The 17,846-nt window shown below is 51.6% G+C and overlaps 1 protein-coding gene across 1 annotated transcript in view; it reads left to right on the top strand.

Moving 5' to 3' along the window:
- CSMD1 (CUB and Sushi multiple domains 1) overlaps window positions 1-17,846 on the top strand; it is a 193,176-nt gene that overhangs the window by 40,686 nt on the left and 134,644 nt on the right. Inside the window, exons 13-15 of the mRNA XM_087815024.1 lie at window positions 7,085-7,276; window positions 7,877-8,003; window positions 17,409-17,611. Of these exons, the coding sequence (XP_087671150.1) occupies window positions 7,085-7,276; window positions 7,877-8,003; window positions 17,409-17,611 (522 nt within the window). The remainder of the gene's footprint in view (window positions 1-7,084; window positions 7,277-7,876; window positions 8,004-17,408; window positions 17,612-17,846) is intronic.

Below are 17,846 nucleotides of genomic sequence, written 5' to 3'. Positions count from 1 at the left end.
AATTCCGTCGATTGGACGCGTCGCCCGTGAGCGCCTTGAGGTCAAGGACAGTGTATGCCCTTTGGATTCCCCTTTTTCCCGACGACCACATCTCTCACGGCTGTTCAGCGTCCGTTCCTCACCGTCCTAAAATCGCCCCCCGGCCCCCACCCGGAATTATCTGTCTGAGATGCCCAGAGAGAAGCCTGCGTCCCTCTGGAGGAGGCTGTGCCCGTAGCCGGTGCCGATGCTCAGCTGGTTTCTGGGTCAGAAAGGGGCGGAGGCGGGTCATGCGGCCTGATTGACAACTGATCTGAACCAGCTACAGCAGCGATTTTCAACCCTTTTCATCTCATGGCACAAACTAATTACTAAAATTCTGTGGCACACCGAAAAGGTATTACATTTTTTTGTCGATCTGACAAAAAAATAGGTATAATTTTGATTGATTTACACAGAAATAATAATAATAGTAATTACCTACCCTTTTTGATCCAAAGTGACTTTTTAAAAAATCAGGTGCCTGTATTTGTTAGACAGAATTCCTGGTACCAAGGATTAAGGAATCAGACCCAACCTTGTTACGCGACGTGACGAATGAGATGCAGCTGTTATGAGACCTATACATTTATGGTTCGAGGCAGGGCATTCACACCCGACAGCTTTTGTGTCGGCTGTTGTCATTTTTTCATTTGACAATCTCAGGGAAGAGAGGTCAGTGCCCCTGCCTAAATAGGCAGGTGTTGCATGTTATAAAAATTCTGGGCACAGGGTGGAAAATCACTAACCAACAACAACATATTCCGTGGAAGAGAAAATGAGAGCCCAGCGCCTGGGCTTAGGCCCCGTCCTCTCGGTTTTATTAACCTAATGACAGAATTTAAATGACACCGGCATTAACTGCACCGTTGTAAATGAGAGGACGGCTCGGGTGCGAATGTGTCCTCCAGGCCAGGGATGAAACACTGAGCGTTGTCGCCTCCCAAACGAGTCAGAGACGCCGCAGGCACCAGGCACACAGGCACTGCGAGCCACCGGCGACTGGAAACAAGCCTGGAGGAGAGCAGTGGGCGCCGGAAGCTGGTTTGAATAATGGAATCGGATGGGCAAGGAGAGCTGATTCTGCACAGACCTGGCTGTTGCCCTGCGCAGGTTAGCGCAGGTTTGATTTTCTTTGGGTGCCCCCATCCGCCAGGAGCCACCCACCCGCTTGTTTCCCAGCTTTCCCGAGACGTAACGGACACGACGACCCTGCGGAGTGTCAGGCACGGGGGCTGATTTCATGCACGTGCCTGCGGTAAGATGACTCCCGGGAGGAAGCCGGTCCTCGCCTCCCCCCGCACGCAGCGCCCGGGTCCGTGCCTGGGCGGTAAGATCAGCCTGTCCCTGACAGGGATCCTTCTGGGACCAAGGATGAAACTTAAGAGCACACAATGTGTTCATTTCATAACCATTTCCTTTTTTTTAAACACCTGGATTTTGGAAATTCTGTGCAAAATAAGTGGCAGTTCTCAAATGCGAGTTCTAGAATCTAATTTTAGAAATAATAAAGACATTCACAAGGTTTCGGCACGTTGCTGGTTGCCGGGTGTGCAGGCTTTGTATCTGAAAGCAGAACCGCCCGCATCAGGCAAAGAAGAGCGTTCATCCGCTCCCGGTCCTCATGGCGTGTTATGTTCTGGAAGATCCTGTCAGCGGTGTTTCCCTCAACGGGTAGCTTTTAAAATTATTTACAGTTGTTCTGCAGACCTGGAAAGAGTATGAAACAGAGTCAAAAAATAACCAGCATGCCCGTGAGTCCACTCCACAGATTTTTATTTTGTTTCAAGGAAGATTAACATCGCGGCAAAAGTATCTTGCTCCGCATGTGACTCCGAGGGGCAGCCACAGAGAGGAGCCAGGAGCTGGGGGCAAACCCACAGACGTCACTGAAAATCTCTAAACCTTTAAAACCGACACAGTCCCTTTTGTCCCCGATCTAAAAATTCTCTCGCCTGGGCTGCGTGGCTCAGCGGTTGAGCGACGACCTAGGATCCAGGCGATCAGGGTTCGATTCCCGGTCAGGGCACAGGCCCGGGCTGCGGGCTGCAGCCGATCAATGACTCTCTCATCACTGATGTTTCTCTCTCTCCCTCTCCCTTCCTCTCTCTGAAATCAATAAAGATATATTTTTTAAAAATATAAAAAATTAAAATAAATAAAAAAATAAAAATTCTCTCTACCTGCTCATATAACCAGGCCTATTTCCAGAAAACGAGTCCTATACCTCTAACCTGACTACTTCTAGGTTAGAGTCATTTTAGTTTGGGGGTCAGCATTGAAACGATCCCCCGTGAATTCTTACCAAGTACAACATAGCGACTCTCAGCGGTGAAGAAGAAAAAGCTAATAGCTAATTTCTAATAGGCTTCAAGCTAATACTTTAAAAAGATGTGTATATATTAAGTGAAAATAAAGAAGTACGCTCAGGATTTATTGGGCTGTGGGAAGGTGGTATTTATTATAAGGAGAGAAAGCCGTGCAATCAATGACGGCGGAGCCAGGACTGTGTGCTGTGAGCGGCGTTATTGGGAACCTGTTCTATCAATATATCAAGACACATCCATACATTTTTATAAGCTCACACCTTCCTGTAAGAATTCTGAAAATTGCATTTTTCTCTGCTCCTGCAGGAAAATAAAGCCTATAGCGCTGTGCTGCGTGTAATACATCCTTCAACATAGAATGACTTTCAGTGGGAATATCAGGATGGAAAAGGCGGTGGAGGTAATTCAGGCGCAGCCGAGGGGCGGCCGCCGGGAGGTCCCTGGAAAGAGCTCTGTGTTTATTGTAAAACAAGATGGACATTTTATAAAGGGGGAGGCTCTGCCATCCCTGGGGACGCCACCGAAAAAAAGCAGTCCCCGGCCCCAACCCCAACATGCGGCTCATGGTTTGCATAGAAAATTATATTCTTACGCGTACGCTTTCAGGTAAACATCAGGCTAGATATTGAATTATTGTAAAGCATCATTAGGAAAATACCTGGGGCCAAACCTGACAGATTTTCAAGAGGAGCTGTGTGGGGGTAAGTCTTCGGGGACCTGCTGTGCTGAGACGGGAACCCTCCGACCTCCAGGCGCGCCGCCCAAACAGCAGGACCGGCATCGCCATCGCCTCCCAGAGGGAGGGAAAGGCGAAGTATTAATACGAGGGCTTTGAGGACGGAAAGTGACGCAGTCGAGCTTAATTGACTCAGCACCTAAAAGCTCATCAGAGGAAGAGCTGGGCAGGCTGCCCAGGTGGCTGGACTTCTCCTTGGATGCTTGGTCCCCCCCGGCCTCACGAGCACCGAGAGCGCCGCGGAGGCCAGCACGTCAGCCCGCGCAGTGATTTAAACAGTTCCGATGGACCCGTGACACGCTCGCGTCTCTGGAGATGGGAGAGTTGCCTAATTAGGACGTTAGGTCACGGCCCCCGTCAGCCCTCACTCCCTGGAGAAGCTGTTGCCTGCCAGTCAGCTGGGAAGGGCCTCTCCAGAGCTTCGCCTAATTTTCCATGAGGGTTAGTTTTGTAAATTATTTTAGTTTTGTGATTATTTCTTATATTCTGTGACAGTGTACTGGTTGGTACACACAGCTATGCATGTTCATCTCTCAGAATGGATGAGCACGCTGTTGGCCACCAGTATTCTGAGAAAGACTAGGAATGGGCGACATAATTTAATTAGAGGGATTAAACGAAAAGCTGGTGACTTGGTTGTGAAATAAAACGGAGGCTGCAAATGCTGTAACACTAGCGTTTTACGGGAGGAGCGAGGGGGGTGTTGTTCCACTCTCATGCTGGGACACGGGGAGCAGCAGTTACTGTATCCAAGTCATGGATACATTGTTCCTACAAAGGGCCGCCCCTGGGAGGCAGGGACCTCAGAGGGGACCAGAGGTCGTGCTGTTTCTGAGTTTATTTTTTAAGCGTGTGTTAAGCATTTCCCTTCTTAGTGATGCTGTTAGAAGAGAAAAGGCACGAGAGCTGCTTCGATGGGCAGTTATTACTCTTCTCCACGCCATGAATTTTGACGTAAGGACATCTGAAGGTTATTCAGGTCTCTCAACACCATCGAATGAGGTTTCATTGGTTCTGTACGGAGCAAACATTTCAGAAAACACTGATGTGAAGAGAATCCCACCTGTTGAATTCCGGGGCAGATAGACTGAGGGATATGAAAAATATTAAGGCCGACGGGAACACTGGGCTTAAACCTGGCAAAGACTCTGGAGTGAGGCACCCGTCACATTCAGTGGCAAATGCCAAGGACACATTCGGTGTCCAGGTTTCCTCTCCACAGCCCTGAGGGGAAGGCCCCGCCCGCCTGGCCCCTGTCACCAGCCGGCCGTTGGGTCCCGGGTATCACAGAGCAAATGCTTTTTTCTGTAACAAGCAGTTGGTGTTGGACACACTTAGTTCTGAAAGTCCATGAAATTGGAAAACTCAGAGCATGCTTTAGCTGTTAAAAGGGGTGTAAATTTTTCTTAGGACGATTTCAAGAGCTCTGACTGCTTTGTCGTTGTTAATCCCCACCGGGGGATATGTTTTCCATTGATTTTTTTTAGAGAGAGTGGAAGGAAGGGAGGGAGGAGTGGGCGAGGCAGAGAGAGAAACATGGGCCATCTGCTTGCCTCCCGCACACGCCCGGACCGGGGCCGGGGCCGGGGCCGGGGCCGGGGATGGAGCCTGAACCGAGGTACCTGCTCTCAACTTTGACCCTTCAGCCTGTGGGCTGACGCTCTGACCACTGAGCCACACTGGCCAGGGCAGCACCCTGACCTCCCGCTCCTGTAATGGGCAAGGGCTGGGTGTGGGGCCGCAGAGACCCAGAGGAGCCCAGGGAGGAGCGGAGGGCGAGGCCCGTTTTTCTGGCTCACTGACTGTTGTTTAGCGACCGGGGCAATGGAGGTGGCAGGTTCCTGGTGGGAGGAGGAAGGGCTTTACTTTCAGGTGGCAGGATTCTGACATCTTTTGGCATTTGGTGTTAGGGGTCAACCTTGCTGCGGTTTATAGCGCACGAGACAGACAGGGCTGAGGTCAGCGTGTGCCCGGCGCGTGTGGAGTAACCTGATTCTGACGGAATGACCGTGAGAGCAGGTGGTCCAGGTGAAACAATAAGCGACAGGTGAAAAAGCTCTTAATTTCTGGGACTCCCGGTGATTGGAATGAGATGAAGAAATGGGACACGCGGCCCAGAGGGTGGGTTCCGGCTGGCGCGAGGTCTGCGCTGTCAGGCCCTGTAATGAACCACAGTGAGGACCCAGTGGGGTTTCCTAAGACCGCGACTGACCATTCGGTCCACCAGAGACCTACTCCCCGGGTCACGCGTGAGCAGACTGAGCGGGAAAACGCCCGCATGTAGAGTGTAAGGTTGGGGTCCGGTGGTGGTCAGCGTAGTCTGCAGCCAGATGGATGCCTGGGCCCATCGCCCGTAGGTGCCACAGCCACGGCCACAGCCACGGCCACATGTCTGACTCTAATGGAGCCACAGCCAGAGGGCAGGTGCCCGACGCTTCCCGACAGCTTCGGGGCTCATCGGAACCCAGTGCGTATCCATCTCGGTCAGTAAACATCAGCTGAGAAACCAGGGTCACAAACGCCAGAAGCAGAGTCCCACCCACAGGACGGCTGTCTCCTCGGAGGCCTCTGGCGGCAGTCGTGCAGGTCGGCGTGACGTGAGGTCCCTGTGAAACGGGCCGTTCGGGGGCAGACTTGCTGATCGGTCCCCCTCACAATACAGTCAGCACAGACACGCTGGGAAATAGCCTGCACGTCCCCCGTTTCTTTATCACTGCGAATGCTGACTTATTTAAGTCATATTTTAAAATGTAAGAACCCTAAAGGAAGAAAGTGCTTCTAATAGGAAATGTAAGTAAACAGATCGTTCGAGAAGCGGAGAAACTGTTTTCCCTCTAATGGGAACCCGCTCCGTTATTTAGGCTTCTGGCTGCAGAGCCGCCGGGGTGTCAGCCGTCCGTCAATCACCAGCCGGGTGAAGTCTCTGCGGCCGAAATAACGCTGATCTGAATATGTCCGTACCGAATCCGTAGGATAATAATAGTAATAATAATTTCATGGAAAATAACCTGTGCGACGGCCATCGCCTTATGTAAACGCGTCGTTAAACATTTCCACGGTGACAGGTAATGAGACGGATGCGCGTCCCTCTGGAAAGTCTGTTCGTGGAGGAAAATGAAACTGTGGCTCTCGTTCTGGGCTCGTTCAATAGTCTTGCAGAATCCACTCCCAGATTTCACTCACTACCTACCTATTCTGATCAAATGCTATTTTTAAAAGCTTCCAAGTTCTTTAGGCATCGGAAAGTATTCAAATCTGGAAGAGATGCATTTATTTTCATGATTTTGAAAGCCAGTTTGCTGATTTTTTTAGAATGTGTAGGCAAGCAGTGAATGTCATGTTTTAATAACACTTGAAAGTCATTAGAAGCATAATAGCTTGTTTGAATCGAAGGCACTTACTAACAAACAGGAATTACAATGAGAGTCAGTGAAACAGCGACGTGAGCCTGCTTCACCGTTTCCGTTTGGACCGGCAGCCTCACCGGGTGGCCCAGCAACATCCCTGCCTTGAAGGAGGCGAGCACTCGGACCGAGTGGTAAATAATTCCCCAGGAAACACGTAAAACTAGAAACACACCCATCATGGGAAATTCAGGGAGGGCGGAGGGCGCCCGGGAGGAATCTCTAGGGAAGCCTCCTCTGGAAGGTCCCGGACGTGGCACAGGGAGGCAGAGGCGGGAACGGCTCCGAGGCTTCTGGAGAACCCAGCATGCTGGCTGGAGACGTGGCTCGGCAGGTGGCGACTTGGAACTCTTTGGGGAAAAGTCCTCTTCAGCACGTAAACAGAAGGAACAAAGAAAGTGTCACCCCTCAGGGGACACCGAATGGTTAACAAGTAAACCGCTCAAGACCCACATTGACGTCCCCCTTTCTAAAAAGATTCACGAGTGTCTGTTCTTTCCACGTTGCAGGGACACTGGACACCGTGGTCTCTTTCAGTGGCGTTAACCCTGGGACACGTGCCGCGGGGCTGCCACTCACTCTCCCTCCCTTCCTCGCAGGCTTTGACCTGGTGAAGTGCGAGGACCCCGGGGTGCCCAGCTACGGCTACCGGATCCGGGACGACGGCCACTTTGCGGACACAGCCGTCCTGTTCAGCTGTAACCCCGGCTACGCCATGCACGGGAGCGGCACACTCACCTGCCTGAGCGGCGACCGGAGGGTGTGGGACAAGCCCTTGCCGTCCTGCGTGGGTGAGTGGGGCCCAGCTGCGGTCGGGGGACCCTGCTGTCCGACTGCTGTCCTCACCGTGGCTTTCTGCGTTCCTAGCCTTGGTGTAGGTTTTCTTAGGCATGAAAGACGGACTTTGCCCTGGCCGGTGTGGCTCAGCGGTTGGGATAGTCCCAGGCACCAGGAGGTGCCGGTGTGATTCCCGGTCAGGTCAGGGCACCCCCCTGGGCCGTGGGCTGGATCCCAGTGGGCGCCTGCAGGAGGCAGCCGACCAACGTTTCTCTCTCTCTCCCTCTCCTTTCCTCTTTCTCTAAAATCAATAAAAACTTTTTTTTTTAAAAAAAAGAAAGATTTTCTAGTACTATTTTATTGAGACTATATGCAGAGAATTATTAGAATTATAACAGGGGTGATTCATTGTTTTATACTCTCAACTTTCATTACATGAAGACAGTGCCTTCCCACAGGGTGATGCTTGGGAACAAGTAAAGAAAACAAATGACAGGGACAGAGGTGGCTGTGATTTTTATGGATATAACACAGACACAATGGGGATTTTTTTTGTACCTAAATAAAACCCGTGACCCCTGGAGTGACCTCCCCATGTTCTGTGTCTCTTGCAGCAGAGTGTGGTGGGCGGGTCCACGCGGCCACCTCGGGGCGCCTGCTGTCCCCTGGCTACCCAGCTCCCTATGACAACAACCTGCACTGCACGTGGGTCATCGAGGCCGACCCCGGGAAGACCATCAGGTGCGTGTCTGATTTTGCTCCAGTGGAGCAACAGTCTCTCCCTCGGCATCCCTGGTTACATGGAGGTTTCTGAGATGCAGAAGGTGTGCTGTGGGGGTAAATTGCCCGGTGGCTCACATGCCAACTCTGGTGTTTCTTTGACAATGTGTGTTAACCATGTATAACAAAACATAGCAGAAAGTGTATCAGTTAGCTTTTGCTGCATAACAAACGGGCCCCCAAACTTAGTTGCTTAAATAATTATTGATGTGCTCATGATGTGGGACGTGGTCTGGGCTGCTCTGATCTGGGTGAGCTTGGCTGGGTGGTCCAGGTGGCCTCACTCAGGCGGGGGGGCCTCAGCGGGATGGTTGGGAAGGCAGGGCCTCTCTACCCCAGGTTTCCATCCCTTCAGTAGGCTGGTCACCTTGGACGGTCTCTGCGGCAGGAGACCACACGCTTTTCAAACCTCCACCTGCATTACATTTGCTAATGTGCCCTTTGCCAAAGCAGACCTCAAAGTAAGATAACAGTTTGGAGAAATATAATCCTCCCTTAATGGGAGAAAACAGAGCCCCACTGGAAGGGACCCGCATACAGGCTGGGAGGGCCATGGGCTCCTCTGTGGAACACGAGTCAGTGTGGGGTGGACCAGGAACGCCGTCCAGTCTGACGGTGCACATAACAGAAAATCATTAAAAACTGTGCACCTGTTTTAAGAGAGTTTCTATTTCAATGGATAGTTCTGAGTTATTGTGGTTAGTTTGTTAAACAACTAAGTAAACCAACAACAGTCGTGTTTTCACAGTAAGTTCTCATGGGCCAGTCTGGAGGCTGTGTCAGAATCCACAGTCCATGGAGCAAATGGTCATTTCCAAGTGAGCTGTTCTCCAAGTACAGTCCCTGATGAGCTGGAAGCGAGCGCAGGGCCCTCGGCAACACTCCCCGGGTCCCTTCTCCGCCCAATGCCTTTCTCTTTCATCGTAGGTGCTCGTGAATCTCTCCACATTATTTTTAAGCTCTGCCTCCCCACCCATGACAGCCCTAGTCCCCTTGTCTGGGGTCCTTGTACCCCTGCCCCATGTCACTGCCCCACGGAGACCGGATGGTCCGGCCAGGCCACCCCCCCCCCTTAGACATGAAGGTGGAAGGAAGCGAGAGGCGGGAGCCAGGCGCCCTGTTCGGGGCAGGTGGGCGATGGAAACGTTCACACTCGGGCACTTTTCTCATTCACGAGGCATCCAGCAAACTTACTAGAGTTCAACAGGTACAGACTCATCAGGCCGCATCTTATAACTTAGTAAAAGTGAAGAGGGAAGGCTGGAGCGAGGAGGTGCGGGCTCTGTCCCGCGACGCGCGGGCCCCCTCTCAGGGCAGCCATCCTCCCTGCCATTCACCTTCTAGCCCGATCCCGTGAACACCTTTGAATCGAGTTAAGCAGACGTGGCACAAACATGATCTCTCTCAAACCTACGGAACATGCTCACTACCCACAAGGAGCAGGACAGGAACTCAAAACATATATTACAAAACTGTATTTTATATTGACTCTTAAAATGTACTGCGTCGTTGATTAATGTAAACAATCATTTATACATTTATAGGTCTTTTGGGACAAATGTTAGGCATAGTTGAGTAATAGAATTTAAGATTCAGTATTCTTCATGAAAATCAATGCAGTCGATTTTCATTGAACTAAATAAAATTAAATATTGGTTCTTAACTTCAAATTCCCAGAGGCTTTGTCTGAGTAACAGAAAAGCCATTACACTGCTGCTGATTTTTTTAAAAATCCTAGGAATCGCCCAGCTAGCGTGGCTCAGTGTTTGAGTGTTGACCTATGAACCTGGAGGTCACGGTTTGATTCCCGGTTGGAGCAACGCCTGAGTTGCGGGCTCCTCGATCCCCAGCAGGGGGCGAGCAGGAGGCAGCCGGTCAATGACCCTCGTCACTGATGTTTCCCTCCCTCCCTTCCCCTTCTTCTCTCTGAAATCAATAGAAACACATTAAAAAAAAAAAAAAACAGGGACCATCTCTGACTCAGGAAAGGACCTTGGCTCGGCAGGTGGATTTCCCTCCAGGAGGGTCTCAGGTCTGTGTCTGACGAGCTCTCCAGGATGCGCTCTGACCTGGGAGTGAGCACTGAGTACAGACCAAGCCAGGCTCCCTCTTTGCAGGCGAATTCAATACGTCATTGACTTTTCAATAAGAAAAGAGATTAATAAAGAATGAACCAAAAAGTTCTTAACTTTTGTGTCAAGAACTGACTTTGGTGTTTAACGATTAGCATTCTAGGAAAAAATGACGCGACTTCACCAGTTTCCTCTCCTGGGACTTTTTCTTTCCTTCTGTGGCAGATCTTCCCATGTGAGAGTCGACCAGATTTGTAATCAGATCTTAATTTAAGGCATAAAGTCCTTTCTGGTAAGAACCTTACACTGACAAGTAACTTACCCCCAAATGTTCCTAGTGATGTCTCCTCTTTAAAGAAACATATACTATTTTTTGATACGTTGGTTTGGAAAAAAAAAAAAAAAAATACTGAAAAGTAAATAATATGTTATTTTAGGCTTAAAATGCTACTAATACTCAGAAAAATGGGGTCTGGCCCCAGCGTTGATAATTGTCAGCCAGGCTGTGAGTGTAGGTCATCTCATGGCTAATGCGATGCTTCACTGTTTACGTGAAAATGAGGAATCAGTCAATATAATCTTGAGTCCAGGGATTAGTGTCAAATAATCCTTAATCTAAACAAAATTCATTATCATACACTCCTGTGATTTAATCTAAACAAAATTCATTATCATACACTCCTGTGATTTTTTAAGAATACATTTTTATTGATTTCAGAGAGAGGAAGGGAGAGGGAGAGAGAGAAACATCGACTGGCTGCCTCCTGCTCGCCCCCTGCTGGGGATCAAGCCCGAAACCCGGGAATCGAACCGGCGACCTTTTGACGCCCAGGACACCAACCAGCGGAGCCACACCATCCAGGGCTGATTATTTTTTCACCCTACATGTTTTTTACTCCAAAAAATGAGCAACAAACAGGATCTTTGAAATGGGGAAAGACTAGGTCCTGCATTTCTGCTCACTGCCACCGGCTGACTTTGATTTCATGGAGGCCCAGAGCAGTTTCTGATTGTTTTGCTACAACTATTTATTTGAGGTAATAGAAGACCCTGAAATAGTTGTTACAGGGCACTTGGGTCTGGAAGAGTTTGTAATTTCAGCATATAGGCTATAAAGCAGTTACCTGAGCAGAATTTAATTAAAAGTCTGATGCGACAAATTTAGCCGTGTTAGGAGTTATATGTAGACATTTCTCTGAGCCCCAGTAGCACGCTGCGAGCACAGCTGTAATTTATAACAAAAAGTGACGGCCATTTTCCGTAATCGTAGGTGCATATTGTTCCTTGGTTTTAATTGCTTCTCTGCAGGTGTAATTGTCCGGAAAACTGACTTTGAAGGTACTTCTGTTCCTAGTGTAGCCGCTGGCAGTCGGGCTCTTCCACGGAGTCACGAGAAAAGCGTGTCTGTCGGGGATCCAGGCCTGGGAGGGTGGGGGGTAGTGGTCAGATGGGTTAGAGTAGAAATAAGGGACCGTCCACAGGTGCCCCGTGTCTCACCCATGACCAGGTGGCTCAGCTCCATCCCGCTGTGGAAGGTCCAGCCTTGTCTTTACCAAGCCCAGAGGAAGGACCGGGGCCCAGGAATTCTGTGCCATTGGCCTGGCATCTGCAGGGCATGGGGCGCTTTCGTAGGTCAGTTCTGTCCACGCCAAAGCTTTGTCCAGCTCGGCCTCTGCCCCCGGCTGCGCTGCCACACCCAGGCCACGCTGAGCCCGCGCTTGGGCACGCTCCGCCGCCAGGGCCACACCGGCGACCCGCGAACGCTGCTGCCCAGAGGGGTCTTCGTTAGGTTCCGATTCTGTTGTCTCAGGCTTGGCTTCGGAAAGCGCTGGCTTCTTTCTTTCTTTCTTTCTTTCTTTCTTTCTTTCTTTCTTTCTTTCTTTCTTTCTTTCTTTCTTTCTTTCTTTCTTTCTTTCTTTCTTTCTTTCTTTCTTCATTGATTTCAGAGAGAGGCAGGGAGAGGGAGAGAGAAACTTCAGTGATGAGAGAGAGTCATCGACGGGCTGCCTCCTGAGCGCCAACCAATGACACTGGGGATCAAGCCCACAACCCAGGCGTGTGCCCTGACTGGGAATTGAACTTCGACCTCATAGGTCGACTCTCAACCACTGAGCCATGCCAGCTGGGCAAACTGGCTTCTAAATGAACCAACCTCCTTCCTGGCTCTTTGCAGGCTTGCGCTGGGCCCTCCCCCATCCAATCGGACCCTTTCCCAGGCCAGGTTCTTCCCCTTATGGTCCCGTCTTGGCTCCTGCTGAGCTTCCCCAGCAGAGGAATTTCCCCTTTGCTGTTTTATCTCCCCCTGCAACCCCGGGTAGCGGCCCATTGACCTCGAGGAGAGTGGAAAGCTGGTCCTGGAGGGATGTTCACACCCTTGGGGGCACCTGCTGTCCCCTGGAGTGTGGGAAGCTGTAGCTCCGGCCTAATTGAGCTCATCCAGTTTTCTCGCTTCTCCTTTGTTAATGTCTAGCTACCTACGCTCACACTGTTGTCAGGAACTGGCATCGGAGGTGCAGCTGAGGGGGCCTTTTGGAAGAGTTCCCGCTGCATTAAAACATTGCGGGGGCATCACAAATGGTCGTGATGGTCAAAAGTGTCCCTCTGCAGGGTTTTACAGAAAGCAGCCTGTGGGCTGTGGTCCGAGTGTCCCTCTGATGTGCCCGGGTCTGTTTTGGGGGACTTCAGAGAGATTATGCTGAGGTCTGGCTCAGAGATCTAGGAATATTTTAATTTACTTTTGACCAGACTTCAAGGTCCCTACAGGAGTGAGACTGGAGGAAACGCTGTTCCTTTATCAAACATTGTCTCCTGTCTCCGTGTTGAGCCTCCTATGGGTGCCGGAGCAGGGGTGGGAGCCCTTTGCTGACGTAACCGACAGGCCTGGCCAGGAACCACAGCCCCGGCCTTCTCCTGTCCTACTGAGACCCCACTGGGGTGTCCCCTGTCTTCTTGCGGACAATACCGGGGAGTTACTGTGGAGGGAAGTCCAGCCCCCAGCGGAAGAGCAGGGGCACCAGGCTGCCTGCCCAGAGTCCACGGCTGGACTCCAGGCCCTGTGGGGGGGCCCGGGAGCCTCCGCTGGGTGCAGGGTCCCTAACCAGCCCCTTAGCGCCCTGAGCAAGAGACCTGGAATGATTTAACCAGCACCAGTCCCCCAACAACACGATTGCCACTGCGCTCACCGTCAAGGGTGACCGGTGAGAAACCCTGTGGACACCGACTTCTCCTGCGTCCACGGGCCTGCGTCCACGGGCCAAGTTACCGTGCCTGTCACGAGGCTCATCTCGGGCCCCGGCCAAGGTCCTGTTCTCCTCCAAAGCCCCGTCACGGTCACTTCCGTTCACAGGCAGACAGCACTGTCCCCTCCCCGTCTCTAGGGATAAACCCAGCTAGCATTTTATAAAAGTGGACACTCAAAAGGGGGACCGGCTGCAAAGGTGCAAGCGCAGGGTCAGGGCTCATCGGGGAGGTGCGTTCGAATCGCACTGAAACAGAATTACGGGGGACGGCGGATCGTGCTGATAACGCCCGTCTCCCTCCTGAAAGGCTTTACTTTTCAGTATTAATTTTACTCCTCCCGTGTCTCCTTCCCCAGTCTCCAGTGTTTCCCCAACTTAGAAACGTCAGGGGCTGTCCTGCGCCTCACGGTCTTGTCGGGTTGACTGCAGGAAGTTTCTCTACAAAAGGCAGTGAGAACAGTCCGTCCGGTGCAGAAGCCACCTCACGCTTACCTGTCCTTTCTCCCCCTGCCGCGTCCAGGCCCTGGCTCCACCTGCCTCCCTCTGAGGTCACTTTATCCCCCTGACCTTTCCAAATCCATTCCCCACCTGCTGGGCCTGGGGAACCCCTGCTGGTCCGCAGGCTGAGCTCCCTCACCTGGGCGGCACCCCGAGCACCCGGCCCCCACCCTGTGCAGGTTTCTCTCGGGCGCTCACCTGGGCCCCGCACTGCAGCTCGGAGGACAGACCTCTCGCTGCCGGAGCCCAGCCCCCCCCCCCAGCTCCCGTCTCTCCCGGCTGCCTCGCCTGCGCCTGCGGGTGCTTCTCCTGTTCCAGGACTCAGTTAAAACGTCAGGCCCTCAACGAAAGCGCCACCCCGATTGCGCCTCCCACAAGCACCTGCTGTCTTCCCTGGGCTCGGCGCTGGCCCCACAGCTCCCTTCTCAGCTGGGGCCTGACCCTGTGCCGTCAGCACCAGGAGACGCAGGGCCCCCCCACACCCCCCGCTGCCCCTCCCACGCTCACACGGCCCTCACTTCCCAGTCCCTCTTCTTCTGACTCCTCTGCCCCATCCCAGCTGACACGCCCGCGTCCACACCCTCAGCATCGGGCCACCGACTGCCCCGCAGGGTGGTCTCCCGTCCGCCATCCACCCTTCCCCCTCTAACAGGCAGGTTCAAGTTTCTCTGTTAAACTTATTGATTTTAGCCCGGCCGGGCGTGGCTCAGCGGTTGAGCGTCGACCTAGGATCCAGGTGATCGGGGTTCGATTCCCGGTCAGGGCACAGGCCCGGGTTGCGGGCTCGGTCCCCAGTCAGGGGCGAGCAGGAGGCAGCCGGTCAGTGACTCTCATCCTTGAGGTTTCTCTCTCTCTCCCTTTCCTTCCCTCTCTCTGAAATCAGTAAAGATATATTTAAATATATATATATTAATTTTACATGGCTATTAAATAAGTGCATATATAGACATTTTTTAAAGGTATTTTAAAAATCATTCATTGGCCGCAGCCGAGATGTCACTGTCGGCTTGCTGACGCACGGCCCACCCACTGCACTGCGGGTGTGTAATTACACAGGGTCTGTCTTGTGAGTTAATTATTTCTAATTCCTGATATTATGCATAATCATATGGCAAACAGTATTATAAGTAAACCTTTGCTTATTTTTATCATTAATACCTTAGAATAAATTCCTAGGAAATTCTTTGCTGGGTCAAGTGGTTAAAATATTTTTGTGTACCTTAATATAAATCATTCTATAAAAAAAGCTGATCACTTGCCAACTTTAAAAGAGTGTGTACGGATTAAATTCAGTTCACGGGCATGGCACCCAGCGTAATCTTTATCCCCCCCCTTCTTTTTTAGATACTAGAAAGGTGTTGCAGGTAAATTAAAAGCCTGAAAGGCAGTTTGCTGGAGTCCTAGACACAAAAGACAACTGCGGCTGAAAATCTGAATATATTTTTTTTTTTCTCTATGCGAACTCAAATATATATAATTTGATTTATTTGTCTATTTTTTATAATTCTCACCCTAGAATATGCTTTTATTAATTTTATTAAGAGAGGAAGGGAGAGGGAGAGAGAGAGAAACATCAATGATGAGAGTCACTGACCGGCTGCCCCCTGCAGGCCCCCCGCTGGGGATCGAGGCGGCCACCCGGGCCTGTGCCCCGACCCGGGATCCAACCCTGACCTCCTGGTTCACGGGTCGACCCTCAACCGCTGAGCCACACCAGCCGGGGCTCTCCTTTGTTCCTTTTCATCAAATGGCCATGACGGTCCCTGACCCTCTGTGTAGATTTTACGAACACCTGTTACTTTCCGTAAAGGAAATGAAGGGCAGGGTCTCTATTACACTCACAGTCGGTGACCGATGAACTTAAGGAAAACCCGCATCACCGACGCTGCTTTCCGGGTCCCTGCCAGGCGCCTTGTCCCGCTCATTGAGATCCACACAATTTGTCACCGTTTGCGTGTGGCTTTCTGTGCGGAGGCCTCGCCCATCCCGGGCTTACTCCCGGCCCCAGCGTGCTTTCTGATGACAGCGTAAATGGTCTTTTTATTTCATTTTCTATTTGTGTCTGAAAATGACATTTCCCAGTGCAGAGGAATTTCACTTAATGCCGAGCGTAAAAAGCAACGTGACAATGCTACGAGTGCATCGCCGGTGGCATCTGTGAGGCGGTTATTGGTACACCCAGGGGCCTGCCCGCGGTTTGGGGACAGGTATGTGCCCACAGCTATGAAGACCGTGGGCTATAAACGGAACAGTGCCCCTCAGCTTCAGAGCGTGGGTGACAGGAGCACACGTGACTAAGTGGGGAGGGGACGTGTGACTCTGTCTATAAGATTTTATTCTGTAAAAAGGCCTGAGGCAAACAGCAGAACGTTGACACGGGGTGGTGGGCACCAGGAGCCTGCCATGTCCTGTGCTTTTCTGTGGAGTAGAAATATTTTATGTTGGACATTTTGTAATAAACTTCGGCCCAGCTGGCATCTCAGGGGTTGAGCGTCGACCATGAACCGGAGGTCGCTGGTTCGATCCCCGGGTTGTGGGCTCGATCCCCGTAGGATGGGCGCAGGAGGCAGCCCATCGATGTTTCTCTCTCTCCCTCTCCTTTCCTCTCTCTGAAATCAATAAAAACATATTCAAAAATAAACTATATTTTATACTCTGTGCAGGGTGAGAGAGATAGTACTGAGTGTATAATACACACAAAATAAATGATTAAGTTCTGTGCGTGGTGTTTTTATGTCATCTCGTCTGATTTTTTAATCTCCCTTTCAATTTTGCGCATGGAGCAAAAAATAAAAGAAACTATACATCACCACGCTCGGGAAAGCCCGATTTTTGTTGACATTTCGGCTCCTCTTGGATCCGTTTGAATTGCTGCAAAAAGGACCGAAACCCCGCTGCCGCCTCCGACAGTGATCTCCTCAGACGGAGATGTGCAGGTTGTTCTGGAAAATATCTGCAAATCCAATAAAAGCGCTTTAAACTTTATAAAGGAGGGAGCTTATATTACACGCCTCTGCCTTTGTGTTAGAGGTATTTTAGATTTTATAAAGGAAGGAGTTGATAGCGTACGGTTCTGCCTTTGTGCTGGTCTTTCGGATAATGCATTTTTCCAAAGATACAATTCGTGGGAACAAATAGGACATCGGATGAGAGGAGCGCGGATCACCCGGGGCAGGTGGGCGGCCGCCCGCTGCGCCGGCTCCGCTTGGCCCGGTCTCCTGGCGCCGACGCTGCCCCCTCGTGGGCGCTGGGAGAACAGCGCCGACCCCGCCTGGAACCCGCTGGGCCGGCCTCGCAGAGCCTCCCACCGTCCTTGGTCCTTGGCGTATGCACAGGAGGGGTTGTTTAATCCTTTAAAAATAGCTCAGCAGATCGCTCAGCGGGCTCTGTGCGTCCGCGGCAGACACGGGTCCTCTCTGCCCGGCCCCTGCCCCGCGCCTGCCAGGGACCAGGGTTCCAGGGGAACGGAGTGAGCTGTGTGCGTCCCCGGTGCCTAGATGCTCCCTGGGGACGGGAGGGGACGTTCCCAGTGACCAGCAGCTGTGCTCTCCCCGCAGCCTCCACTTCATCGTGTTCGACACGGAGACCAACCACGACATCCTGAAGGTGTGGGACGGCCCCGTGGACAGCGCCATCCTGCTGAAGGAGTGGAGCGGCTCGGCGCTGCCCGAGGACATCCACAGCACCTTCAGCTCCCTCACCCTGCAGTTCGACAGCGACTTCTTCATCAGCAAGTCCGGCTTCTCCGTGCAGTTCTCCAGTGAGTGCCCCCCCCCCGCCCTCCCTGCGGGGACCGTCCCCGGTGTTCTTGCCTCTCCTCCACGGGGCTCACTTGCGCTGGGCACAGAATGGAGTTTGGGGAGCGCATCACAGAGAATATTTTGTCTTAGGAAATCCTGCTTTTTTATTTATTTTTTACTTATTTTTATTTTTTAATACTCACCCGAGGATATTTTTTTCATTACTTTTCGGGGTGGGGGGACATCCCTGTGAAA

Source organism: Miniopterus natalensis, chromosome 2 (assembly GCF_054644295.1).
Source record: "Miniopterus natalensis isolate mMinNat1 chromosome 2, mMinNat1.hap1, whole genome shotgun sequence".
Classification (NCBI taxonomy): Eukaryota; Metazoa; Chordata; class Mammalia; order Chiroptera; family Miniopteridae; genus Miniopterus; species Miniopterus natalensis.
Note: the sequence above shows the minus strand (reverse complement) of the source record. Positions and strands in the feature narration are given on the sequence as shown.